Source organism: Pongo pygmaeus, chromosome 21 (genome assembly GCF_028885625.2).
Source record: "Pongo pygmaeus isolate AG05252 chromosome 21, NHGRI_mPonPyg2-v2.0_pri, whole genome shotgun sequence".
Taxonomy (NCBI): Eukaryota; Metazoa; Chordata; class Mammalia; order Primates; family Hominidae; genus Pongo; species Pongo pygmaeus.
In genome coordinates, this window is record NC_072394.2 from 4999483 (window position 1) to 5026661 (window position 27179).

At 39.8% G+C, this 27179-nt stretch overlaps 1 protein-coding gene across 4 annotated transcripts in view; it reads left to right on the plus strand.

Moving 5' to 3' along the window:
* Positions 1 to 1096: 1096 nt before the first annotated feature.
* Positions 1097 to 27179, plus strand: part of SLX4IP (SLX4 interacting protein) — a 200806-nt gene continuing 174723 nt past the window's right edge. Inside the window, exons 1-3 of one of the 4 annotated variants that reach the window (XM_063659428.1) lie at positions 1097 to 1384; positions 24792 to 24925; positions 25105 to 25160. In XM_063659428.1, coding sequence (XP_063515498.1) covers positions 25134 to 25160 — 27 coding nt within the window. In that variant the 5' untranslated portion in view covers positions 1097 to 1384; positions 24792 to 24925; positions 25105 to 25133. Of the gene's footprint in view, positions 1385 to 9870; positions 9992 to 24791; positions 24926 to 25104; positions 25161 to 27179 lie in introns of all 4 variants that reach the window. The other 3 variants (XM_054467843.2, XM_054467844.2, XM_054467846.2) reach the window with 3 other exon arrangements.

Here is a 27179-nt window from a genome sequence, read left to right on the forward strand (position 1 = left end):
GAACAGAAAGCGGGCTTTTCCACCTAAAGTCCCCGTGCTCTCACCTGCCCACCAGCCGCCGCGCCGCCCCAGGCCGCCACCGCCAGAGGCCCCAGAAACAGATCTCAAGCAGCCGCTCCTGCCGTGGATCCCGGCAACCTTCGCGTCGCGCGGGGGCACGGAGCACGCGCAGCTCTGCGGTCGGCGCCGGGCCGCCCCCACTCCGCTTCTCCGCGTTTTCCGTGAAGCTCCAGCCAACTGCGGCCGTCACCGGAAAAAACGAGGACCGAAGTTTATTCAGCGTATATTCCAGCAAATTGTTGAAACAGAAATTTTAAAAGAACGCATAAAATTTAAATAACATATCAAAATGGCACAGCTTCTACCTTTTGGTGAGCGCTTAACAATGATTTACTGAATGAATGAAAGAAATAGTCCACTGCACTCTGCCCTCTGTCCTGACATGACCAATCACAAAGCGCTTGGATTTGTCACTCAGCGCCAGTATCCCGCCTCTCTGTGCGGTTGTCTCGAAAATCAGGATTTTTACCCTCCAGTACCTCCCGGGATCGGGGTTGGAAAACGGACATGCGCCGTGAGAGCTAGTTGCCTTCTAAAGCATCCGCCCTCAGTCCTTCCTGAGGGCTTACAGGGAAGTGCGGACTTTTACAGCTGGTACTCTTCACAGATTAGCTAATTCATCCGGTATTTCCCCATCCTGCTTCTGGGTTCCAGAACAAACCTTTTATTCTCTTTTAACAATAAAAAATATATAGAAAGTTATGTTCAAACATGGCTATTTTCATTAAAATTTATCCGGCACTGTGAAAGCTACCTTTCCTTTCCCATAATCTTTCGCACCGAATATATGTTCCATTCTTGAGCTAGTCATTTTCCAATGTTAAGAAAACATACCACAGAAAAGCGTTTTTTTTCTCTCGGTTAGTTCAACTGCCTAGCACCGTGAGTTAACCTTGATTCGTTACTTGCTAATCAGTTATTGGGTTCCCAGCCTTTGAGTAGCCTGCGTCCGGCGCCATTTTTGTTTTGGGCCCACTTTGAAAGCCGCGATATTCTGAACGGAGGCCATTTTTCTTTTGGGCAGATTCCGCGGGCCATCGAAGTGTTTCGCTGCCATCTTAAATCCTGGCTGTGGCCTCAATCCAGCAGCGAAGCTGCCTAGATCATTTTGTGTTTGGGCGGTGGCTGAGTTCCCAAACGCGCGCGGAGACCCTGGGAAGGAGGAAGTAAGCGCGAAAGTGCTTCCCTTAAGCTTCTGAAGGTTGGCTGCAGTTCCGGCTACCTGTGTAGTCCGAGTTTCCACAGCCAGGTGCTACTCCACCAGTGACCCTGGACAGTAACAAAACATATAAAAGCCCGAGCCCAAACCCCGCCACCATCATAGGTAAGCACATGGACCTCTGACAACCTCAGATGTTCCTTCAAGTGAACTGAACTGTTTGCCCATCTTCTCCCTCCTGGTTTTTTGCTTTGATTTTTTGAGACTTTTCCGAATCCTTCTCCCTGTACTTCCACCTTTCTTCATTGTTTTCAAAAAGCCAAAAAGTTGCTAAACATCAGGATGCCAGGAGCATGGGTATTACGGTGGAAATACTGTTCAGGAAAGTTAACTATCTTTGGACAAAGGGAATGCAGTAGACGGGCCAGGTATTTGTATCAAATCATGGCTACCTGCATCCAGAAGTACAAATACCTCCCCCTTCCCAGACATTTTTGGAGATGTGACGTAAATACAGATTGCCTTTGTATATACTTCCCATTCATTCATTTATTCAGTGCATTTCTTTAGTACCTAATTTATGCTAGGCCATAAGGATTAAGGAGTTAGCTAAAAAAAATCCATTAACTCATGGAGCCTACATTTTATCACCTTGACATCTACTAGGTTGAGACAAATAACAGTATTTTATGGTTCTTAGCACTGCTAGACTGTATAAACAAGTATTTGCTTTCTCCTTCCCCTGAACCCTTTTTTTTAATTTTTAGTTTTTAATTTTTTTGGCCGGGTGTAGGAATTAATCGTATTGACACTTCCTTCTTGGATCCTAGACATAACGATATTTGTAAGCCAGTTGGCTAGAGTTACAACTAATATTCCAGTTACTTAGGGCCTTGTTGCTCCAAGTTTGTTCCACCTACCAGCAGCATCAGCATCCCCTGGGAGCTTGTTAGAATTACACTTCATGCCTCTCACCCCAGAGCTGCAGAATCAGAATCTTCCTCAAGAAGTGTACCTTAAAGTTCAAGGAACATTGATTCAGGGCATGGGCTAAAGATACAGCCCTTTCTTTCTTTCTTTCTTTCTTTCTTTCTTTTTTTTTTTAGATGGAGTCTCGCTCTGTTGCCCAGGTTGGAGTGCAGTGGCGCGATCTTGGCTCACTGCCATCTCCGCCCCCCCCCGGGTTCAAGCAATTCTCCTGCCTCAGCGTTCCCAGTAGCTGGGATTACAGGCGCGCCCCACCACCCCCGGCTAATTTTTGTATTTTTAGTAGAGACAGATTTCGCCATGTTGGCCGGGTTGTTCTCAAACTCCTGACCTCAGGTGATCCACCCGCCTTGGCCTCCAAAGTCCTGGGATTACAGGCCTGAGACACCGCGCCCGGCCTGGCCCATTCTTTGTTCAACCCGTGCTTCTTAACTAGATTCACAGTGTATTATCAATTTATTGCATGTTCTAAATGCAGTGGATATTTGACAGGTTTTTCTGTGCTTTTAGTTCATTGACTTGATGTTAGGGCGTCAATTTAGCTTTCCAAAAAGTTGAAAAGGGATTTTGTCATCCCAATATACTTTTATGTAATTTCTGTTATGACATAACATCTGAAATGTAGGGTTTTCTTTGTAAGTCTTAGCATCCAATTTACCACTGGTTTGCGTTTTTTTTAAAAAGTTGTTTACTGTGCTTCTTGCTTTCTCATATCTTGTATGCATATTTGTACTTTTAATTTGTTAAAAGTTGAACTCAAAAGTTTGCATGTGGACAGCAGTTCAATACTGACTTGGAAAACCTTGGGCCTTGGTTTACCAAAGCTTTTTGTGGCACCTTGCTTTCTTCTGTCTTCCCATTTTATTTCTTTTATTTTTATTTTTTGAGACAGGGTATAACCCTGTTGCCCAGGCTGAAGTGCAGTGGCGGGATCATAGCTCACTGTAACCTCCAACTCTTGGGCTCAAGCGATCCTTCTGCCTTGGTCTGTCGAAGTGCAGGAAAGCAGGCATGAGTGACTGCACCCAGCTGCCTTCTGTCTTTCTTTAATGAGAAGTCTAAATCAAGAGTTATCAGCCTTGGCTGCATGTAACAATCACCTGGGAGCTTTAAAAACAGACTCTAGACCTGTATCTGCAGAGATTGAGACCCTCTGGATGAAATTAAGGAGCCAGTAAAGAGTATGAGAAAACAGAAACAACTTTTACGTTTTATGTTGCTATCTTAGATTTTCTCTCCCTTATGGTGTTACTTAAAATAATCGGGATTTTGAAAACCATGAAAAGATCTGGATTAAGAATGTAAGGAACCAGCTTCCCAGTAACTGGTCAACTTGCCAATTATTTGCTCTGTGTCCTAAGAAAGTTGTCCAACCTTTCTGCTTCTCCTCCCTCCATCTATTAATTGGGAAAAGAAAATAAGGCCACTGTTGTTTTTTATTTAGTTTCATGTGGTGTTGCCAATTGTAGTGAATGTTTATATTCTGTGAGTGTGAGAAAGAAAAGTATTTTACAAGTACAATATTCGTTGCTTCTAGTGTTAACATACCTTATATTGTGTGTGGCAGTAGAACGTGATGGGTTAGGAAATTAACTCTAGAGCTAGACTCCCTGGGTTCAAATTCTGGCTCCTCTACTTATCAGCTTTGTGACCTTGATCAGATAACTTATCCCTTCACTACCTCAGTTTCCTTATCTGTAAAACAGGGTTGATGTGAGCGTTAGATAAATTCATACAAGAAAAATGCTTGTAATAGTGCCTGGCACATAGTCACAGCCATGTAAATATTAATTAACTATTGTTAAATTTTATTATTATTAAATTTCTGGGCTTTAAGGTTTTGTTTATGCATGCAAATCACCAGGGGAAAGGTATTACAGTTCTGTGACTTTTCAGGATATGAACTTGTTTAGAAAAGAGGGTGATATAAACACAATATACCAGGCCTGGAAGAGGGCTTTTTTTTTTTTTTCTTTATGTATTTTTTAAACAGCTTTATTGAGGTATAATTGTTATACAGTTAATGCACATATTAAAGTGTACAATTTGATATGTTTATGCCAGTGAAACCATCACCTCATCAAGATAATGAAGGTATCCATCACCCCTAAAAGTTTCCTCTTGCCCCATTGTCATCCCTCCAGCCACTTCTCTTCCAGGAGACCTCTGATCTATCACTGTAGATAAGTTTGCATTGTATTTCCTAGGTGTTTTTTTTTTTTTTTTTTTTTGAGATGAAGTCTCCCTCTGTCACCTGGACTAGAGAGCAATGGCGCGATCTTGGCTCACTGCAACCTCCGCCTCCTGAGTTCAAGGAATTTTCCTGCCTCAGCCTCCCAAGTAGCTGGGATTGCAGGCTCCCTCCACCATGCCCAGCTAATTTTTCTTTGTATTTTTAGTAGAGATGGAGTTTCACCATGTTGGTCAGGCTGGTCTTGAACTCCTGACCTCAAATGATCTGCCACCTTGGCCTCCCAAAGTGCTGGGATTACAGGAGTGAGCCACCATGCCCGGCCACATTTCCTAGGTTTTTATCTAACTGCAATCTTGGAGTATGTGCTTTTTGAGGGGTACGGGTTAGTCTGGCTTCTTTCATCATCATCATCATCATTTTTTTTTTTAAAATTTTTATTTTGTTTTAGAGAGGATCTTGCTGTGTTATACAGGCTGCTCTTGAATTCCTGGTCTCGAGCGATCCTCCTGCCTCAGCCTCCCAAAGCACTGATATTATAGGCATGAGCCACACCACGCCTGGCCATCATAATTATTTTGAGAACCATCTTTGTTGTTGGGAGTTTTGATAGTTTATTCCTTTTTAATTACTCAGAGGTATTCCATTGTGTAGATATATAATAATTTGTTTACACATTCACCAATTGATGGACATTTGGTTTGTTCTTATTTTTACAATACTCATTCTCACATTGCTTTGTTCTTCTCTAGCTTATTTTAATTAAAAACGTTTTTTTCTTTTTTCATTTTTTTGAGACTGGGTCCCACTCTCAGGCTGGAGTGCAGTGGTATGATCTCAGCTCGCTGCAGCCTCCACCTCCTGGGTTCAGGTGATTCTCGTGCCTCAGCCTCCTGAGTAGCTGGGACTACAGGTGTGCACCACTGTGCCTGGCTAATTTTTTGTATCTTTAGTAGAGTTGGGTTTTTACCATGTTACCCAGACCTGTCTCAAACTCCTGGACTCAGGCAGTCCTCCCACCTTGGCCTCTCAAAGTGCTGGGATTACAAGTGTGAGCCACGGGGGCTGGCCTAACAATTTTTTTAGAAGTTTAATTATTTGGTAATGAAGCCTTCTGTATACAGTGAAACCAAGAGGTGATAGTCATAAAGCATGTTTGTATTAAAACTTCACCTTTGCTGTTATGTAGTTTATGAATTAATGTTTTGTGATGAAACATGGCTTTTTAAAAATGCAAAATGTGTGCATTGACTTTTAAGTGGATTGTTAGTTCTTGACATGTACATGTCTAATCATTTTAAGCTGTATTAAACCTCAAGTCTGCTTTTTAGAGATTGAGGACAATAATTCATGCGCATGAAGAAACCTATTTATTAGGTAGCAAAGTAGAGATCTATAAAGCCAACCCTATAATGTCATAAAACTCCCCTTTGTCAGGGAGATGGGGAGTACCACTTATATTTTGAGTTGATGTAAGTATATTTCTAAAGTCTTTTTGCTTCTATTATGTAAAAGCGGTTACTTGTGTTTATTTTAGTATTGACGTTTTGTGCTTGAATAAATCAGAGGTGGTTTAAAATTGGATTTGACTGATGTTAATTATAGGATAATATATAGAATATGGCTATTACAATATCATGGACATAGAAATTCATTTGTGTCACTTTTGATTTATCTTCTAGTTAGAAAAGATTGGATTTTTTTTTTTTTTTTTTTTTTTTTTTTGCATTTAAAAATTATTCTGGACCCAGTACAGTGGCTCACGCCTGTTATTCCAACACTTTGGGAGGCCGAGGCCGGCGGATCACTTGAGATCAGGAGTTTGAGACCAGCCTGGCCAACATGGTGAAACCCTGTCTCTACTAAAAATACAAAAATTAGCTGGGCATGGTGGCGCACACCTGTAATCCCAGCTACTTGGGAGGCTGAGGTGGGAGAGTTGCTTGAACCCATGAGGCAGAGGTTGCAGTGAGCCAAGATAGTGCAACTGCACTAAAGTGCCTGGGTGACACAGTGAGACTCTGTCTCAGAAAAACCTAGAAACTAAAAAATAAATAAATAAAAATTATTTTTAATTTATGTAAAATAAAATTATTCTTGGGTATGTAGTTTTCAGAGTTTTAATCAGTGCATTGAGTTTTGTAACCACTATCGAAATCAGCACATGGAACAGTTCCATCAGCTCCTTCCTCCCCAACTTCCCTTCTGCCACCCCTTTGTAGTGTTCCTTACCCCTTCACCTTTGGCAACCAGTGATCTGTTCTCCATCATAACAGTTTTTGCTTTGAAATGATTAGATTTTAAAACTATTTTATTAATGATTATCAGAACTTTTTTTTCTATGTAAAGTGACTGGAAAACATTGGTTATCAGAGTTCTTGGGTTACAAAGTGGATTGATCATGTGCTGTTTGCTTGTGCTCTTGTTGTTGCAATGATTCTGTTTAAGAGACTGAGCACCCACTGTGTATCAGGCACTAGGCCCCATAATTACATATCTGATCTCATGTAATCCTTACAGGAGCCATGAAATAGAAACTGTTGTTATTATCCCATTTCAGAGGTAAGAAAACCAGAGACTTAAAGGAGTTGAATAGCCTGTCTCAGGTCAGACGAAGAGTCAGAATTTGAAGGGATGTGTTTTACAAGAACCTAAGGACATGCACCAGGTCTGGGTGCCTATGTCTGTTTCTGACTAGGTATTAAATAAAAACTAGATTCAGGCCGGACATGGTGGAGTCACACCTGTAATCCCAGCACTTTGAGAGTCTGAGGCAAGTGGAGTGTTTGAGCTCAGGACTTAGAAAACAGCCTGGGCAATACGGCAAAACCTCATCTGTACAAAAAATACAAAAATTAGCTGGGCATGGTCACTTACACCTGTAGTCCCAGCTACTTGGGAGGCTGAGGCAGGAGGATCACTTGAACCTGGGGAGGTTGAGGTTTCAGTGAGCCGTGATCACGCCACTGCACTTCAGCCCTGGCAGCAGACCGACACTCTGTCTCTAAACAACAACAACAACAACAACAGCAACAACAACAACAATGAAAACCTACTAGATTTTGCCTATTAGTAAAGCATCCCATGCAGTGGCTGGTGGGGATTTTCTGTGGGCACAGCAGGAAGGGGAGGCTCAGATCATGGGTCAACTGACTAGGTTGAGAGTATAGAGTCACTAAAAGGTAGGACTGTTCCATGGAATTATTCTGGGTAGAGTATCAATGTTTGACTTACATTTAGTGACAAAGGATTTTTAAAAGTTCTAATTTTTTTGTTACTTGCATTATCCTCTTTCCATTGTTGAATCTGACGTGTTTGTTTTTGTTTTTGTTTTTTTTATAAGTAAACTTTGGCATTCAGAATTACCATCTGAATAACAGCAAAAGCTAATTCTTTTTTACACTGAAGTTGCCTTTCAGACTTTATCTGAGTGGTCACCAGTGAGGCCTTCACTCATTTGTCATTTTTCCTAGGTCTTTTGTTAAGTTTGTGATTCGTTCCTTGATATTGGTTGTTTTGGTGATAAGATTGGTGCATGTGTTGGGAGAGGACAACAATGAAATGATTTCTCATTCTTGAATTATAGCTGTAACTTCAGAAGTTCTAGGGCTTTGCCTTTGCTGTTTTCTGTTTCTGTTCCCATAACTAATGAAAGTTTTTTAAGATGATAGAAAGAAGCATAATAATTTCCTAGATAAAATTTGAAATCTGGAGATTAGAAGCCTAATTTCTGGTCTATTTAATGAGAGCATTTGCTTGTGACACAGGCCAGCAACACTAGAAAGAAGACAAATGTGAATTTCAGAGTGCCTTGGATTTTCCCACAGAATAATCTAGAGGGTCATTGACTTTCTTTATTGGAGTTTATCTCTGCTTTGTATTTAAATGACAGGACAACCATGTGATATTGTTTAATCTACTTCCATTCCCTCCCCAAATTAATTTTTTAAGGCTCTTAGGATCTTTCTCACTCCACTAAAAACACACATGTAATCATATTTTTGGTGGGTCATACCCTATCAAAGTCTCCTCTTTGTGAAAGAATGCTTGTTTTTAGGCCTGAGAGAGTGGACTCAAGAATGCACAATAGAAGATGAGGCATCATTTGTAAGTTATAATATACTCTAACTTCTCAGCATACTTACGTAAATTATATACTTTCAGATATTTGGAAAATTGATCTTTTTGGGTTGTCCTACACTTCTTAAAAACAGGCAACTAAATAAAAATGCCACTGAATTTAGACTTGAATTGCCGGCTCTGGTAGCAAAGGCTTTTTAACATTTATTCTGTAAACCTGATAACTGAGCTTGCTGCATCCTCCTGAAAGCAACTTTGAGGGCCTAGGAAAATAATCATTTAAGATGCATTATTGCTTTTTGTGTGTGTGTGCACATTTGCTTTTTAATGATCAGTAAAAAAATTTTAGAAAAGCCTCAGGATGTTCCTTGATTTAAAACTTACTTAAGATAGAAGCTAATAATATCTTTTCCATTTAAATGAATGTTAAAATGCCAGTATTTTAAAGACAAAGAAATTTATGCACCAAAAACATCATTTTTGCGGTATAAACTTCAACCATACCTCTAATCTGTTGCCCATTATTTTCAATATGAAACACTAGGATCTTCTGGGTATGTGTTTACATGAATTACAACTCTCAGCTTGGGCTGTATGATTATATATAACTGAAGTGTTATTTATTTGGTGAAATAGGTCCAGAGTGCTTGACCTCTTTTTTTGGAAGGCTTACTGTGGAATTTGGAATTTAGGGACAGTAAAGATACGTTGGATAAATAGGTATAAATCTAAAAAAAAAAAAAACAACAACAAAAAACCACAGTCTGATTTAGTAACATCAATGGACCTAAGTCAGCAAACTATTAATGCATAACTGTGCCACACCCCAAATATTAAAGAGGAGATGAATGGACCCTGTCCCTGGGAGTCTTATAGTCAGGGAGAGGACCAGAGTTAGTTATAATTCAGTGGGCTAAGCGTGAGAGTAGAGGTGGTTCAGGTGTGTCCCAGAGAAGGAGCAATTCACTTGGTTCATAGAAGGCTCCAAGGAACAGGTGGCATCTGAGTTGGTAACTCAGTTGATAACTCAACTCGCTTTAGGAGAGGACATTCCACAGTGCAGCATGCATGGGTGAAGGCAGGGAGAGCTGGAGCTGCATGTTCAAGGACATGTGCCAGGAGTTGGTTATGTGGTGGCATTACAGGTGTGAAGTTGCCTGTGCCATTAGATGGAGGTTTGGGCAGGGGCACTGATATTGTTTGGATTTGTGTTCCTGAGCAAATCTCACGTTGAATTGTAACCCCCAGTGTTGGAGGAGGGGCCTGGTTGAAGGTGATTGTATCATGGGGGCAGATTTCCCACTTGCTGTTCTCAGGATAGTGAGTTCTCTCAAGCTCTGGTTGTTTAAAAGTGTATAGTACCTCTCTCTTCTCTCTCTTCCTCCTGCTCCAGTCATGTAGGACGTGCCTGCCTCCTTTTGCCTTCCACCATGATTGTAAGTCTCCTGAGGCCACCCCAGCCATGCTTCCTGTAGAGCCTGGAGAACTGCGAGCCAGTTAAACCTCTTTTCTTTGTAAGTTACCCAGTCTCAGGTAGTTCTTTATAGCATTGCAAGAACAGATTAATACAAGCACCAACAAAAGGGCTTCTGATGCTGTGGGAAATCCCAGTGAAGAGTTTTGAATAGGGGACTCATGCTCAGATACCTCTAATGTTGGGTTTGGGGATGGGGAAGTATAAGGATAGAGATTAGAGGTACTTTAAGAGGCTGTAGTTGTGGAGGTGTCCTCAGGATAACCCTTTCTTTGGGGTCTGGACCTCCTGGCATCACCATGTGTTTTAGTCTGCCTGTGCTGCCATAACGAAATACCTTAGACTGAGTAATTTATAAACAATAGGAATTTATTGCTCACAGTTCTGGAGAATGGGACGTTTAAGATCAAGACACCAGCAGATTCACTGTCTGGTGAGTTTTTTTTTGAGGTGGAGTCTCGCTCTGTCACCCAGGCTGGATTGCAATGGCACAATCTCGGCTCACTGCAACCTCCGCCTCCCGAGTTCAAGTGATTCTCCTACCTCAGCCTCCTGAGTAGCTGGAATTACAGGTGTGCGCCACCATGCCCAGCTAATTTTTGTGTTTTTAGTAGAGATGGGGTTTCACTATGTTGGTCAGGCTGGTCTCGAACTCCTGACCTCATGATCCACCCACCTCAGCCTCCCAAAGTGCTGGGATGACAGATGTGAGCCACCGCGCCTGGCCTGGGCTTGCTTTCTCCTTCGAAGATGATACCTACTTGCTGTACCCTCACATAAGGTAGAGAGGCTGGGGAGCTTGTTTGAGCCTTTTTTAAAATAAGGGCACTGGTCCCATTCGTGAGGATGGAGCCCTCATTATTTATCACTTTCCAAAGTCCCCACCGTTAATACTATTACAGTGGGCATTAGGTTCCAACATATAAATTTGGGGGGATACCAACATGTAGACCATAGCACCATGTTGTGATTTTTCCTTCTCATGGGAGGCGGATGGGCCCATCCATGACTGTCATCTGTTCCATCCCAGATAACAGGCTGTGTGCATGTAGTAAGGGAAGAGAACATGTGTTCCCCACAGATTCTCCGTCAATTCTTCTGTGTTTAGATATCACAACTAATTGGGTTTTGTAAAAGAATAGTGAGGGACATGCCCCTCAGCTCCCAGAGGATATAAAAGTCTCATGGTTGGATGTTGCACAGTGGTTGTCAAGGCCTAAATAACAGAAGGGATGAGAAGCTCTCCTTCCACCCCCTGCTGCCTTGCCAGACCTGCAGAGACTTTGTTGGGAGGCAGGGGCACCTTACTCTGGGGACCACCTCTCCCCATTTTTCTGTTGGATTGCTTTTTCTTTTTTCTTTTTTTTTTTTGAGATGGAGTTTTGCTCTTGTTGCCCAGACTGGAGTGCAATGGCGCAATCCCCGCTCACCTCAACCTCCGCCTCCTGGGTTCAAGCGATTCTCCTGTCTCAGCCTCCCGAGTAGCTGGGATTACAGGCATGTGCCACCATGCCCGGCTAACTTTTTTGTATTTTTAGTAGAGACGGGGTTTCTCCATGTTGGTCCGGCTGGTCTCGAACTCCCGACCTCAGTTGATCCGCCTGCCTCGGCCTCCCAAAGTGTTGGGATTACAGGCATGAGCCACTGCGCCTGACCTGGATTGCTTTTTCTTGGATACTTATGTTTTGCTGGTTATATGTCTTAGAAATATTTTCTCCCAGTTTATGATGCCTCTCCCCCCATTTCTTTATGGTATGTTTTGATGAAGAGAAGTTTTAATTTTTTTAAGCTTTTATTTTGAAATAATATAGATTCACAGGCAGTTACAAAAAAATGTACAGCGAGGTCCTATAAACCCTTCATTCAGTTTCCGCCAGTGGGAGCATATTGCCTTAACTGTAGTACAAATATGAAAACTAGAAAATTGACACTGGTTTAATCCCTAGAATTTATTAGGGTTAAGCAGTTATACATGCATTTCTTTGGTTTTGTACAGTTTTATTACATGTGTATGTTCATGTAACCAACTTCACAATCAAGATAGAGAAATGTTCCATGGTTCCATTGCCACAGGTTCCCTCCTGCTACCTCTTTGTAGCTACACACTCCTCTCCCATCCATAACCCTCTGGCAACCACTCATCTCTTCCTCACTTCTACAATTTTATTTCAAAAATATTATATAAATGGAATCATACAATATACAACCTTTTGAGATTGCCCTTTTTTTTTTTTTTTTTTTCCAAGACAGAGTCTTGCTCTGTTGCCCAGGCTAGAGTGCAATGATGCGATCTTGGCTCACTGCAAACTCTGCCTCCTGGGTTCAAGCAAGTCTCCTGCCTCAGCCTCCCTAGTAGCTGGGATGACAGGTGTGCACCAAGATGCCTGGCTACTTTTTTTTATGTTTAGTAGAGATGGGGTTTCACCATGTTGGCCATGCTGGTCTTGAACTCCTGACCTTGTGATCCACCCGCCTCGGCCTCCCAAAGTGCTGGGATTACAGACGTGAGCCACCATGCCCAGCCGATGAGATTGCCCCGTTTTTTTTTTTTTGAGACGGAGTCTCACTCCGTCACTCAGGCTGGAGTGCAGTGGCGTAATCTCGGCTCACTGCAACCTCCGCCTCCCGAGTTCAAGCGATTCTTCCGCCTCAGCCTCCTGAGTAGCTGGGACTACAGGCACATGCCACTAAGCCCAGCTAATTTTTTGTATTTTTAGTACAAACAGGGTTTCACCATGTTAGCCAGGCTGGTCTTGAACTCCTGACCTCAGGTGATCTGTCCTCCTTGGCCTCTGAAAGTGCTGGGATTACAGGCATGAGCCACTGTGCCTGGTTGAGATTGCTTTTTTTTAACTCAGCCTATTTCCTTAAAATCCATCCAAGTTGCATGTATCAATAGTTTATTCCCTCTGCCTGAGTAATATGCCAGGGTATAAATGTACTGCAGTTTATTTAACCATTCACACATTGAAGGATGTCAGGGTTGTTTCCAGTTTGTGGCTGTTAAGAATAAAGTTACTATGATGGCCAGACGTGGTGGCTCATGCCTGTAATCCCAGCACTTTGGGAGGCTGAGGTGGGTGGATCACAAGGTCAGAAGTTCAAGCCCAGCCTGGCCATGATGGTGAAACCCCGTCTCTATTAAAAACACAAAAATTAGCCGAGCGTGGTGGCAGGCACCTGTAATCCCAGCTACTTGGGAGGCTGAGGCAAGAGAATCGCTTGAACTTGGAGAGCAGAGGTTGCAGTGAGCCGAGATTGGGCCACTGCACTCCCGCCTGGGCAACAGAGTGCGACTCCGTCTCAAAAAAAAAAAAAAAAAAAAAGAGTGAAGTTACTATGAACATTTTTAAACAAGTTTTTACGTGAGCCTAAGTTCTCATTTCTCTGGGTTAAATTCTGAGGAGAGCAATTTTTGGATTGTAGGTAAGTGCATGTTTAGATTGATAAGAAACTTCCAGTCACTTTTCCTGAGTGGCTGTACCACTTTTACAGTCCCACCAGTGATATATGAGAGATCTATTTTCTCTGCACCCTCACCAGCATTTGGTGTTATTGTTTTTTATTTGTCTTTCTGGTAGATATGTAGTGATATCTCGTTGTGGTTTTATTTTGCATTTTCCCATGGCTAATGATGTCGAATATCTTTTCATATGCTTTTTTTACCATCTGTATATCCTTCTTGGTGAGATATCTGTTTGTCATTTGCCCATTTTCTGATTGGACTGTTGCTTTTTACTATTGAATTTTGAGACGTCTTTACATATTCTAGATAGAAATCCTTTGTTAGATATGGATTGCAAATATTTTCTCCCAGTTTTAGAAAAGTTTTAATTTCAGTATGGCCAAAGCTGTCATTCTTTTTCTTTATGGTTTACATTTTCTCTGTCTAGTTAAAAAACTCCTTTATGATTTTGAGTTCATAAAAATATCCTCTGAAAGGTTTTAGTTTCGTACATTTGAGTTTTTAACCCATCTGTAATTGATTTTTGAGTCTTGTATGAGATAGAGTCCAATTTAATTTTTTCTCAAATAGATATGAGCAGTTGTTTGACCACAGTTTATTGAATGAGTCATCTCTTCGTTTCCCACTAATTTCACAGTGCTGCTCCCAGCATGCATCAGTTTCATAAATGCATGCATTGGTTTCTGGTGTGTGGAGTCCGCCCCTTCTGCCTGTTTGCCCGTTTGCCAGTACATTAGTTTTTTTACCTTGCATTGTAGTAGTTTTGCTAAGACAAACCCCATCTTTTGTTTTTGTTTTTATTCCTTTTCTAGAAGTGTCTTGATCTTTTTTAGTCTTTCTCAGTTTCCCTGTTCAAGTTTGTGGTTGGAGTTGCATTAAATTAGTAGATCAGTCAGAGGATGTCTTGTATACATTTTTTTCATTTTATTCCTAGATACTTTTTATTTGTGGGATGCTAGTTTAAATGGTATTTTAAGTTCTACATTTTCTACTTGTTGCAAAGAAGTTGTTTCTACTGGTTCATCATTAAGCATTTTGTTACATTTTTGTAGATGCTGTTTTTTAGATTAAGAAATTCCTTTGTATTCATAGATTTCTAATGTTATCTTTTTTTTTTTCTGCTTCTACTGAAATGATTATGTGCCTTTTTTCTTCAGTTTTTGTTTTTGTTTTTTGAGACAGGGTCTCTCTCTGTCACCCAGGTTGGAGTGCAGTGGCATAAACATGGCTCACTGCAGCCTTGAACTCCTGGGTTCAAATGATCCTCCTGCCTCAGTTTCCCATGTAGCTGGGACCACAGGTGCGGGGCTCCACACCTGGCTGATTCTTGTTTTTTTTTTTTTTTTTTAGAGACACGGTCTCACTTTGTTGCCTAGGCTGGTCTGGAACTCCTGGGCTCAAGCAGTCCTCCTGCCTCAGCCTCCCAAAGTCCTGGGATTACAGGTGTGAGCCACTGAACCCGGCCTCTGCTTCAGTTTTTTAATGTGATGATTTCTGTAGTGTTTAGCCAACCTTGCACTCCTCAGATGCCTCACTTGGTTCTGATGTTTGTTTGTTTTTAAGTAGGTTTGCTAGATTAAAATTGCTTCTAGATTATTGCTTCTATGTTCACTCATAGAATTGACTGATTTTTCATTCTTTAACTGCCTTTGTCTGGTTTTGCTATCAGTACTCCGTAAAATGAGTGGTGGGATGATTTCCTTCTTACTCTTTTCTCTGGAAGAATTTGTATACTGGCATTATTTGAACCCTGAACGACTGTTGATTTTTGGATTCTAGAGGTTTAAAAATGGAATAGACTATAGAGGTCAACCTTTCCAACTCCACTGTTTTTTTGAGGTGGGAAGAATTAAATGCTGAGGCTTAAATCCAAGGGACACTTTGCACTGTACCATGACCCAGTGATTTCATCATTATAGAAACCCTAATCCTGAAGTAGAGGTAATAGTCATTTTATTATGTAAAACAGATAGCTCAAAGCCTTCGCACCGAAGTCCATGCAAATCCATGTAAGAGTGGCTTGGAAAACATCACATTAGCCTTAGTCTCTTAGTTTTCTAGGCCCATCTGATTAAGATTAAGAATGGAATTAAGAAAGGGACTCAGGCACTCTGACAGGTCTGGGATCACCTGCGAGTGCAGGCAGACGACCCGCTGGCCTACTGTTGAGCAGCTTTGTGTAGGAGCTAGCAGCTCACAGGGGCAGTGATGTGTTTATTCCCCAGTGTGATGATAATTTTAATTGGGAATATCAAATAAATATTCAATATATGGTATTTTTATGAACATTAATAAAGATTCAGTATATTTTTGGAAAATTTCCCTAAAAACAGAAAAAAAATAAAAAGGTTATATGCATAAGTGGCTCAGCTCCAATTATCTGGAACATTTTTTTCGCCCAGCAGGCTTTTCTTGAGTACCCTCTAGTGTTAGGCATTGCTCTGAGGGCTGCTCACATGAGTGTGTACTCCTTCCACCCTGGATAAGTATGATTTTACCATATTTGGAACTTAGCAGATTGGCTCAGTTCATTTCAGATTTCAATTCACCATTTAATTCATCCCCAGCACATGCCTAGTGCTGTCATAAACCAAAGAAAAGATGGTTTCTTTATCTGAAATGACTTTAGCAAATATGCAAGCTCAAGGGCTATGCAACTGACTGTCCAGATGTGTTATGGGCTTTATCTTGGTAGAATTCATTTATTTATATTTTGTCTATGAAGGGTGCCATATTATGTAGCATAGTGATAAATTAATCCAAACTTCATTTTCATTAACTATAGAGTTTCTTTCTTTCTTTGATTAACAGGAGAGGACCACTACACATGTAGCTTTATTTGATGTCATACTCTGTGTTGGGAACTTGGACTTTGGCGTGAGGCAGAGGGAGGAAGGTCACACCTACCCTGACAGCCCAATTAGTCACTGACCTTGGCAATTCTACAGGTGACAGATGGTGCTAGTTTGCCCTCAGTGGACCCCACAAGACTCTATCTAGCGCTTGGTTAGGCCATCAGCTGTGAGATCCTGGCCTGGTCCCATAAGTTCTCATTAGGGGAACAGATGGCAAGGCTGGGAGTAGAGGGTCTGTAAGATCTATTTTAGCCCTAAAATTGTGACTTTTTGAATTTCCAAACATTGTGGAAACAAGTGAAAAAGTTACATAACTTGAGGCAGAGTGTGTTATGATATTAAAAACAGACTAAAATATTCAGAATATAGATTTCATTCTTCCCAGGTAGTCTATTTTACATTGTCAGACCATATTATTTTATATAAAAAATACATGCTTTTCAGTTCCAGATCCCTAGAGATCATTTTTTTGATATTGGACTTTGATGGTACTCTTTGAAAAATTCAGAATCTACATCGTAAATGTAGCTGTTCTTGTTTTATTGATAAAAGTAAAAAAAAAACCCCACAAAAACAAAACCTTATTGTGAGTTGAAAATGTGAAAATGTAACTGTATTAGTAATATTAGCCATCACAGTAACCTCACTGTAATATGGCTCATTCATGATCTATCCAAGGCAGATATGATGTGGAAGCCTTGCCTTGGCCTTCCACATGGTCTGTCTGTCCTTCAGGAAAAGAAGTACATATGGGAAAACCGGTGTGTAATTAAAAAATAATTGGATCACACATTTTTTTTCCCTGTGATGGTTACTTATTGACAAAACTGTCCCCTTTTTCCTGGTTCCATGTCTAGCTGATCCACTTGAGTATTCTTTTTAAGTACCTTCATCTAGGGACTTCCTTAATTCTTAGCAAGATTATTCAAGCCTGATTTAATGTATTTAAGGTGACTGATTTTATGTTTATTAGACAAAAATAATGTAATTTTTAAAAATCCATGTAAAGTTTTCAGGACAACCTTTATATACATTGTTTTTAAACATGTGCCTGATTTCCCAGGAACTTACTTTTTTTCCACTTACACTTGTGTCTAAATGGGCTTGCTAAGATAAACATCATTAAATATTTTTCTAAGTCATGTGCATTATGTTATTTAGAGAATGGAAATGAATACTTAACATGACTTAGGGTTTGGATAAAGATATTTTTGTCCATTTAAAGAATTAGGATCTCATCACATAGGCAAAAATTAAAAAATTAAAAATTAAAATCAAAGGCTACCAAATTTCTAAAAAATCACTGTTGACTAAGTAATAATTATCAATACTCATCGAAGGCCTAGTGGGTTTTTTTTTGTTTGTTTTGGGACGGAGTCTCGCTCTGTCGCCCAGGCTGGGGGGCAATGGAGCGATCTCGGCTCACTGCAAGCTCCGCCTCCCGGGTTCACGCCATTTTCCTGCCTCAGCCTCCCGAGTAGCTGGGACTACAGGCTTCCGCCACTACGCCCGGCTAATTTTTTTGGGTTTTTAGTAGAGACGAGGTTTCACCGTGTTAGCCAGGATGGTCTCGATCTCCTGACCTCTTGATCCGCCCGCCTCGGCCTCCCAAAGTGCTGGATTACAGGCGTGAGCCACCGCGCCCGGCCGGCCTAGTGTTTTTGTATGTCATTTTATTTAGTCCTTTCAATAATTTTGAGTTAGGTATTGTTACTCTTATTTTAGAACTAAAATATTTAGGATACAGAAATAAGTGCCCTTCTTATTTATTTATTTTTTTGAGACAGAGTATCACTCTGTCACCCAGGCTAGAGTGCAGTGGCGTGATCTCGGCTCACTGCAACTTCCACCTTCCGGGTTCAAGCGATTCTCCTGCCTCAGCCTTGCGAGTAGCTGGGATTACAGGCGCCCACCACCATGCCTGCCTAACCTTTGTATTTTTAGTAGAGACGGGGTTTCACCATGTTGGCCAGGCTGGTCTCGAACCTTGACCCCAAGTGATCCACCTGCGTTGGCCTCCCAAAGTGTTGGGATTACAGGTGTGAACCACCGCGCCTGGCCGTGTTTTTCTTGTTTAAAAAAAGGCTCTCAAACTGCGCTGTCCATAATGGTGGCTACCTACAAGTGTCTATTGAGCACCTGACACATGACCAGTCCAAACTGAGATGTCCTAGAAATATAACCAATTTCAAAGTCTTGGTTAAAACAACAAGCATGTAAACATTTTTATATAGCTCACATGTTGAAATGCTAACATGTTGGCTATATCAGGTTAAATAAAATAGATTGGCCAGGCGCGGTGACTCACGACTGTAATCCCAGCACTTTGGGAGGCCGAGGCGGGTGAATCATGAGGTCAGGAGTTTGAGACCAGCTTGGCCAATATGGTGAAACCCCGTCTCTACTAAAAATACAAAAAATTAGTTGGGCATAGTGACAGGTGCCTGTAATCCCCGCTACTCGGGAGGCTGAGGCAGGGGAATCGCTTGAATCCAGGAGGTGGAAGTTGCAGTGAGCCAAGATCGTGCCACTGCACTCCAGCCCTGGTGACAGAGTGAGACTCCGTCTCAAAAACATAAAATAAAATAAAATAGATTATTCAAATTAACTTTATCTGTTTCTGTTTGCTTTTTTAAAAATGCAACTACTAGAAAATTTAAAATTTCATTTGTGGCTTGCGTTATATTTCTATTAGAAGAGCTGCTCTAACAATTTCAACAGGAAAATAGTTCCATGCTCAAGGCTTGTGAATGATGGTGTCCTCTTCAACCCCTTTCCTCCATCCTTGTGAGCTGTCTTCACCTTGTTCTTCAGTTTGGGGCAGAGTTTAGTACTTAAGAATTGGATCCAGGCAGGGCGTGGTGGCTCCCACGTATAATCCCAGCACTTTGGGAGGCTGAGGCCGGTTGATTGCTTGAGCTCAGAAGATGAAGACCAGCGTGGGCAAGATGGTGAAGCCCCATCTCTATAAAAAATATAAAAATAGGCCGGGCGCAGTGGCTCATGCCTGTAATCCCAGCACTTTGGGAGGCCGAGGTGGGCGTATCACCTGCGGTCAGGAATTCAAGACCAGCCTGACTGATACGATGAAACTCTGTCTCTACTAAAAATACATAAATTAGCTGGGCGTGGTGGCATGCACCTGTAATCCCAGCTACTCGGGAAGCTGAGACAGGAGAATCGCTTGAACCCAGGAGAAAGAGGTTGCAGTGAGCCGAGATCACGCTATTGCACTCCAGCCTGGGCAACAAGAGCGAAACTGTCTCAAAAAAAAAAATAATAATAATATATATATATGTAAATTAGATGGGCTTGGTGGCATGAACCTATAATCCCAGCTACTCAGGAGGCTGAGGCAGGAGGATCACTTCAGTCCAGGAAGTGGAGGTTGCTGTGAGCCTAGATTGAGCCACTGCACTTCAGTCTGGTTGACAAAGTGAGACTCTATCTCAGAAAATAAATAAATAAATAAATAACGTAAAAAAGTTTTATTAAAAAAAAAAGAATTGGATCCAGATCACTAAATTACTGTCTGTATTTTTGCTTTATTATAGCTATTGTGGTGGTTATTATTTTTACTGGTCTGCTTTGTTTCTGAAACATTCCATCACCATTAGAGATCTTTTGCTCTGTTTAACCTCTGTGCCCTCACCATATTTATATACACACATTCCCTATTTTTCTAATATCATCATAAGCATAATATTGTTTAGGTCAGGATTCAATGTTTGCTATTATAACTATAAGTGCTAGTCATAACTGAGCTGTGTATTAAGCACTCTTTATTTACCGCAGTTTTTGTTTATCATGGAATCAGTCATTGCCTTGTTCTTCTTCTGCTGTTTAGCTTTCCTGAGCTGTGTATTAAGCACTCTTTATTTACCGCAGTTTTTGTTTATCATGGAATCAGTCATTGCCTTGTTATTCTTCTGCTGTTTAGCTTTCCATGTACCTGTCCTAATTCAATCTCATATTCTCCACAAATTGTCTAAAACTCATCCGTGTGCGTGTGTGTGTAGATCTTCCTGGACGTGCCTCTCCCCTGTGGCCTGCTCTAGTCTGCACCTGTGCTTCCCTTGTGGTCCACCCACAGCTCTCATGGAGGCCTCCTTTCACTAGATCCTCAGCTTTCCTCTGCCTTTCTCCTGTCTCACCCTTCCTGTTTCCTTTTTCTTGCTTCATTTCCTCATTTTGGTGAAGCACATCTTTAGTAGCTTCCTGAGAAAAAATACATGAAACGGTTTTATAAGAACTTGCATGTCTAAGAATTTTTTTTCTCCCCTGAAGTTTAAATCCAATTTGAGGTTGGAAACAATTTTCTTCAGAATTTTGAAGATATTTCTCCATTTCTTTGGGCAGTTTGGAACCAATTCTGACTCCTGATCCTTTGTGTTCTCCACCTCCTACTACCCCCCACACACTTAAAAAAGTTTTTTTTTTATCCCCAATGCCTAAAATTTCACTGGGATAGATGCTCTAATATGGGTCAGTCTCCATACTAATTTTCGTGTGTTTGACCTCCTATATTGGTCTTTTAATTTTAATTTATTGTCTCTTTTCATTTTTTTAATTTTTGCTGAAGTTTCTGAGAGATTTCATCAGCTTTATCTTTCAACCATTCTATTAAGTTTTTAAAATTCAACTATCATTGTTTTAGTTTGTTGTCTTCTGATAGTTCTCTTTTTTTGTTGCTGTCATTTTTTGCTTTATGGCTGCAGTATCTGCAATCTCCCTAATGATAATTTTTAAAAAATGTTTTCTTCTCCCTCCATACTTTGTTTCAGCCAAGTAGGTTTTTTTCTCTGTTTGGTTTTCTTTCGTAATTTAATCTTGCCTTAGGTGGTAGGTGATTCCTGCTTGTTTACTTGTATTTGAGAGTGGAACATTAAAAGATGTCTAGAATCTCTGCATATGGGTGTGGGGCTTATGGATGTGGACTTCACTTAAGAGCCATCTGTTTAGGCTGTTTCCTTGGGGAACCCCTATGTCAGTATTTTTAGACACTGTCTTTTAGGTTAGTCCAATTCTCTGAATAGGGAGGTTTCAGTCTGCAGTCTGGAGAGTGTGGGCAGGGTAGAGAGGCATGCAGGCAGAGGAAGGTCTCCGTTTGTATTCCCTAATTTCTCTTTGTTCAGAAGACTCCACCTTCTTCCTGGTGTTTTCCAGACTAGAGATCCTCTGTCTTACCCTCTTCAGAAAATACTCCAGGTTTCTGCCAGGGTGAGAAAAAGCAGTTGCCTGGCTGAGCACAGTAAAGGGGAATATTTACCTTTTTATTGCCAAATAATATTCTATTGTATGATATATCACATTTTATTTATCTGTTCATTAATTGATGGACATTTGGGTTTTTTCCATTTTTTGACTATTATTAGTAGTGCTTCTGTGAGCATTCCTATATAATTTTTTTGTATGGAGTTATTTTTTTTTTTCTCGGATATATCCTTAGGAATGGAAATGCTGGGTCATGTGGCAACTCTTTAAATTTTGAAACGCTGTCAAACTATTGTGCAAAGTGGCTACATTTTACATTCCTAACATCAATGTATGAGAGTTCCAGTTTATTCACATCCTTGCCAACATCTGTGATTATTTGTCATTTTGATTTTAGCTACTTATTTTAATGGGTATAAAGTAATATCTCATTGTGGTTTTGATTTGCATTTATTTGATGGCTAATGATGTTAAGCATCTTTTCATGTGCTTATTGGTTATTTGTATATCTTCTTTGAAGGAATGTCTATTCAAATCTTTGCTTATTTTTAAATTGAGTTATTTGTCCTCTTATTGAGTTGAGTTCTTTATATATTCTGGACATGAGTCCTTCATCAGATGTATGATTTGCAGATTTTTTTTCTATTCTGTGTATTATCTTTTTACTTTCTTGGTTTGAAGTATAAAAGTTTTTAATTTTGATAAAATTGAATTTATTAATTGCTTTTGTCACTTCTGTTTTGGTATCATATCTAAGAAACTGTTGCCTAATGAAAGGTCACAAAAATTTATGCCTATGTTTTTTCCTAAGATTTTTATACTTTTAGCTCTTATATTTAGGTCTTTGATCTATTTTGATTTAACTTTTTGTATATAGTGTGATGTAGCAGTCTAACTTTATTATTTGGCATATGGATACCCAGTTGTTCTAGAACCATTTGTTGAAAAAACTATTTTCCCATCAAGTTATCTTAGTACTCTTGTTGAAAATCAATTGAACATAAATTTAAGGATCTATTTCTATCAATTTTATTCCAATTGACTTGTATGTCTTTTATTTATTTATTTATTTATTTTGAGACAGAGTCTCACTCTGTCCCCCAGGCTAGAGTGCAGTGGCGCAATCTTGCCACACTGCAACCTCTGCCTCCTGGTTTCAAATGATTCTCGTGCTTCAGCCTTCCCAGTAGTTGGGATTACAGGTGCGCACCACCACGCCCGGCTAATTTTTTGTATTTTTAGTAGAGACAGGGTTTCACCATGTTGGCCAGGGTTGTCTCGAACTCCTGGCCTCAAGTGATTTGCTAGCCTCGGCCTCCCAAAGTGCTGGGATTACAGGTGTGAGCCACCGCGCCTGGCTTATATGTCTGTTCGTATGCTAGTGTAGGTTGAGCATCCCTAATATGAAAATCCAAAATATGAAATCTTCCAAAGTCTGAAACTTTCTGAATGCCAACATGATGCCACAAGTACAAAATTCCACACCTGACTTCACATGACAGTCTGTAGTCAAAATGAAGTCAAAACTTTGTTTCATGCACAAAATCATAAAAATATATAAAATTCAGGCTATCTGTATAAGGTATATATGAAACATAAGTGAATTTTGTGTTTACATTTGGATCTCATCCCCAGGATATCTCATCATGTATATGCAAATATTCCAAAATCTGAAAAAATCCTACATCTGAAACACTTCTGGTCCTAAGCATTTCTGATAAGGGATACTCAGCCTGTACCATACTGTTTTGATTGTTGTGATGTTGTAGTAAGCTTTTATTTATTTATTTATTTTATTTTATATTTTTTCAGACGGAGTCTTGCTCTGTCACCCAGGGTGGAGTGCAGTGGCATGATTTTGGCTCACTGCAACCTCTGCCTGTCAGGTTCAAGCGGTTCTCCTGCCTCAGCCTCCTGAGTAGCTGGGATTACAGGCGCATGCCACCACACCCAGCTAATTTTTGTATTTTTAGTAGAGACGGGGTTTCACCATGTTGGCCAGGCTGGTCTCGAACTCCTGACCTCGTGATCTGCCCGCCTCGGCCTCCCAAGGTTCTGAGATTAACAGGTGTGAGCCACTGCGTCCAGCTGTAATAAGCTTTTAAATTGAGAAGGCTGAGTTCTCCAATTTGATTCTTTTTCAGTATTGTTTTTGTTACTCCAGATCTCTTGCATTTTCATATACATTTTAGGATAAACCTGTTAATTTCTATAAAGAAGTCAGCTGGGATTTTGATAGGGATTACGCTGAATCTGAGAACAATTTGGGAATATTGCTATATTAACAGCATTAAGTCTTACAATCCATGAACACGGGTTATCTTTTCACTTAAGTCTTTAATTTCTTTCAATTATATTTTATGACTTTTGGTGTACAAATCTTGTACTTTTGTTATACTTATTCCTAAGTATTCTTTTTCATGTTATTATGAATGGAATTTTTCTTTAAATTTTATTTTAGGACTATTCATTGTTGATATGTAGCAATACAGTAGATTTTAAAATATTTATCCTATATCCTACAACCTTGCTGAACTTATTAATTCTAGTAGTTTTTTGATGATTTGTTAGGGTTTTCTATACATGAGAACATGTTGTTTATGAATAGACAGTGTATTTCTTTCTTCCTAATCTGGATGCTTTTTATTTTTTTTCTTGCCTAATTGCCTTAGTTAGAACCTTTAGTACCATGATGAAAAGAAGTGGCAAGAGCAGACGTTTCTTGTAAAGACATGTCTCTCATCTTAAGGGAGAAAACATTAAGTATGATTTTAGCACTTGGTTTTTCCTAAATGTCTTTTATCAGGTTGAGATAGTCCCTTCTATTCCTATTGTGTTGGCTTTTTAATTTTTAATTAAAAAAGCGTTTTGGGTTTTGTTTTTTGTTTTTTTTTTGTATTTGGGATGATTATGTGCATTTTTTCTATTATTAATAGAGTGTATTATATTGATTAATTTTCAGATCTTAAACTATGCTTGCCTTCTTGGGATACATCCAACTTGATCGTGGTGTATAATCTTTTTTACATGTTGCTATGTTTGATTTTCTAGTATTTTGTTGAGAATTTTTGTGTCTTTCTTCATAAGGGACATTGATGTGTGGTTTTCTTGTGATGTCTCTCTCTGGTATTGGTATCAGGATGATACTGGCTTCAGAATTATTTGAGAAATTTTTCTTATGCTTCTGTTTTTTTAAAGAGTTTATGAGGGATTGGTTTAAATTATTCTGTACATATTTGGTAGAATATAGCAGGGAAGCCATCTGAGCCTGTGCTTTTCTCTCTTTTTTTTTTTTCTTTCTGTAGAGATGAGGTCTTGCTGTGTTGCCTAGTTTGGTCTCGAACTCCTGAGCTCAAGTGAATCTCCCACTTTGGCCTCCCGAAGTGCTGGGATTATAGGTGTGAGCCACCATGCCTGGCCAGGGCCTGTCCTTTTATTTGTAAGCAGTGCTTAAATTACTAATTTAATATAGTATTTTGGTTAAGGGCAATTATAAGTGAACATTCATCTCATAAATACCCATTGATATTTTACTATTCAGCCAATCTTTTTCCTGTATAATATCCAAATAAAAAGAAATTTTAATATACCTAATTGTAACTTTTTTTTTTCTTAAAGGTCTGTAGTTACTGTGGAATCAATAAGCCATGGCATCTAAGAAATTTGCTGTTAAAGTAAGTAATGTTTAATAGCTTTTTAAAAAGAGGCTAATCACTTTCTAATATAACTGAGCTCTGTGTTAATTGAAAATTGAAGTTCCTAACTTTCTACTTTTTTACACTTGGGACTCTGCAAAAATTTTTTTTTTCTTCAACTTTTAAGTTCTGGGGCACATGTGCAGGATGCGCAGGTTTGTTACATAGGTAAACATGTGCCACAGTGGTTTGTTGCACAGATCATCCCATGGCTTAGGTATTAAGCCCAGTGTCCATTAGCTATTCTTCCTGATGTTCTCCCTCCCCCTTCCCCCACAACAGGTCCCAGTGTGTGCTATTTCCCCCCATGTGTCTATGTGTTCTCATTCAGCTCCCACTTATAAGTGAGACTGTGCGATATTTGGTTTTCTGTTCTTGCATTAGTTTGTTGAGGATAATGCCTTCCAGCTCCATTCAAGTTCCTGCAAAGGACATGATTTTGTTCCTTTTTATGACTGCTTAGTATTCCATGGTGTATATGTACCACATTTTCTTTATCTGTTTTTTCACTGACGGGCATTTAGGTTGATTCCATGTCTTTGCTATTGTGAATAGTGCTGCAGTGAACATACGCATGCATGTTTCTTTATAATAGAATGATTTATGTCTTGGGGGGTATATACCCGGTAATGGGATTGCTGGGTCAAATGGCATATCTGCCTCTAGATCTTTGGGGAATCGCCACACTGTCTTCCATAATAGTTGAACTAATTTACACTCCCGCCAACAGTGTAAAAATATTCCTTTTTCTCTGCAATCTCACCAGCATCTGTTGTTTCCTGACTTTTTAATAATCGCCATTCTCACTGGCGTGAGATGGTATTGTGTTGTTTTTGATTTGCATTTCTTTAATGATCAGTGATGTTGAGCTTTTTTTCATATATTTGCTGGCTACATGAACGTCCTTTTTTCAGAAGAGTCTATTTACATCCTTTGCCTACTTTTTAATGGCGTCATTTGTTTTTTTTCTTGTAAGTTTGTTTAAGTTCCTTGTAGACTCTGGATATTAGACCTTTGTCAAATGGATAGCTTGCAAATATTTTCTCCCATTCTGTAGGTTGTCTGTTCACTGTGATGATAGTTTCTTTTGCCGTGCAGAAGCTCTTTAGTTTAATTTGATCCCATTTGTCAATTTTTGCTTTTGTTGCAATTGCTTTTGGTGTTTTGGGGACTCTGACAATTTTAAGTAGGCATATTGAAAATTTATATTTTGAGAATGATACAGTGGAGAAAATGTTCATATGGTTATGAGGCGTTCCTTGCTTCATCTTTTAAAGATGCTTTTTGGTCATCACTTGGTCTTTACTGTTAAAAATTATCATTCATATTCCATGTCCATGGCATGATTTCTCATTATGTCAAAGCAGATAAAAGGTTGAAACAAAAGAAGTAATCAGCAAATTCTCTACCTGGGTAAATGCCAGGAGAGTTCTCTTGCCTGGTTGCCCTCTTTCGTTTTCCTCTTATAAATGTCCCTTCTTTGTTCCTTGATGGCTGGGGTTGGGACCTTCTCAGGTGTGGATAGATGGGAGGTTCCTGTGTGGGGGATAGTGGGAAGGGAGAAGAGAAGAACTGATGGTGAGTGCAAGATCTTGGAGATGCTTTCATATATGTTGGTGTTTCTTTAGGACATTTTCTGTATGCTAGTGTTACCATAAGTGCAAGTTCAAAACATCAAAATATAAATTACAATAGCTAGTTGGCCAGATTAGATACTATTTAATATTATAGCTCTGTCTTATTTTTAACCAAGTCAGTGCTTATTTAGATTTACTAAAATATTTATAAATTTCATTGCTTTCAGTTGTTTCTTGTATCCATATATATATTCTTTAGTATTTCTTTCTGTGAAGGCATGTAAGTGATGAACTTTCACTATTTGTGTGTCTAAAAATGTATTTGGTCTTACCCTAGAAAGATATTTAGTTGGTTTTAGAATTCTAGGTTGAGCATTATTTTCCAACAACACTTTAAAGATAATTTTTCATTTTCTTCTGG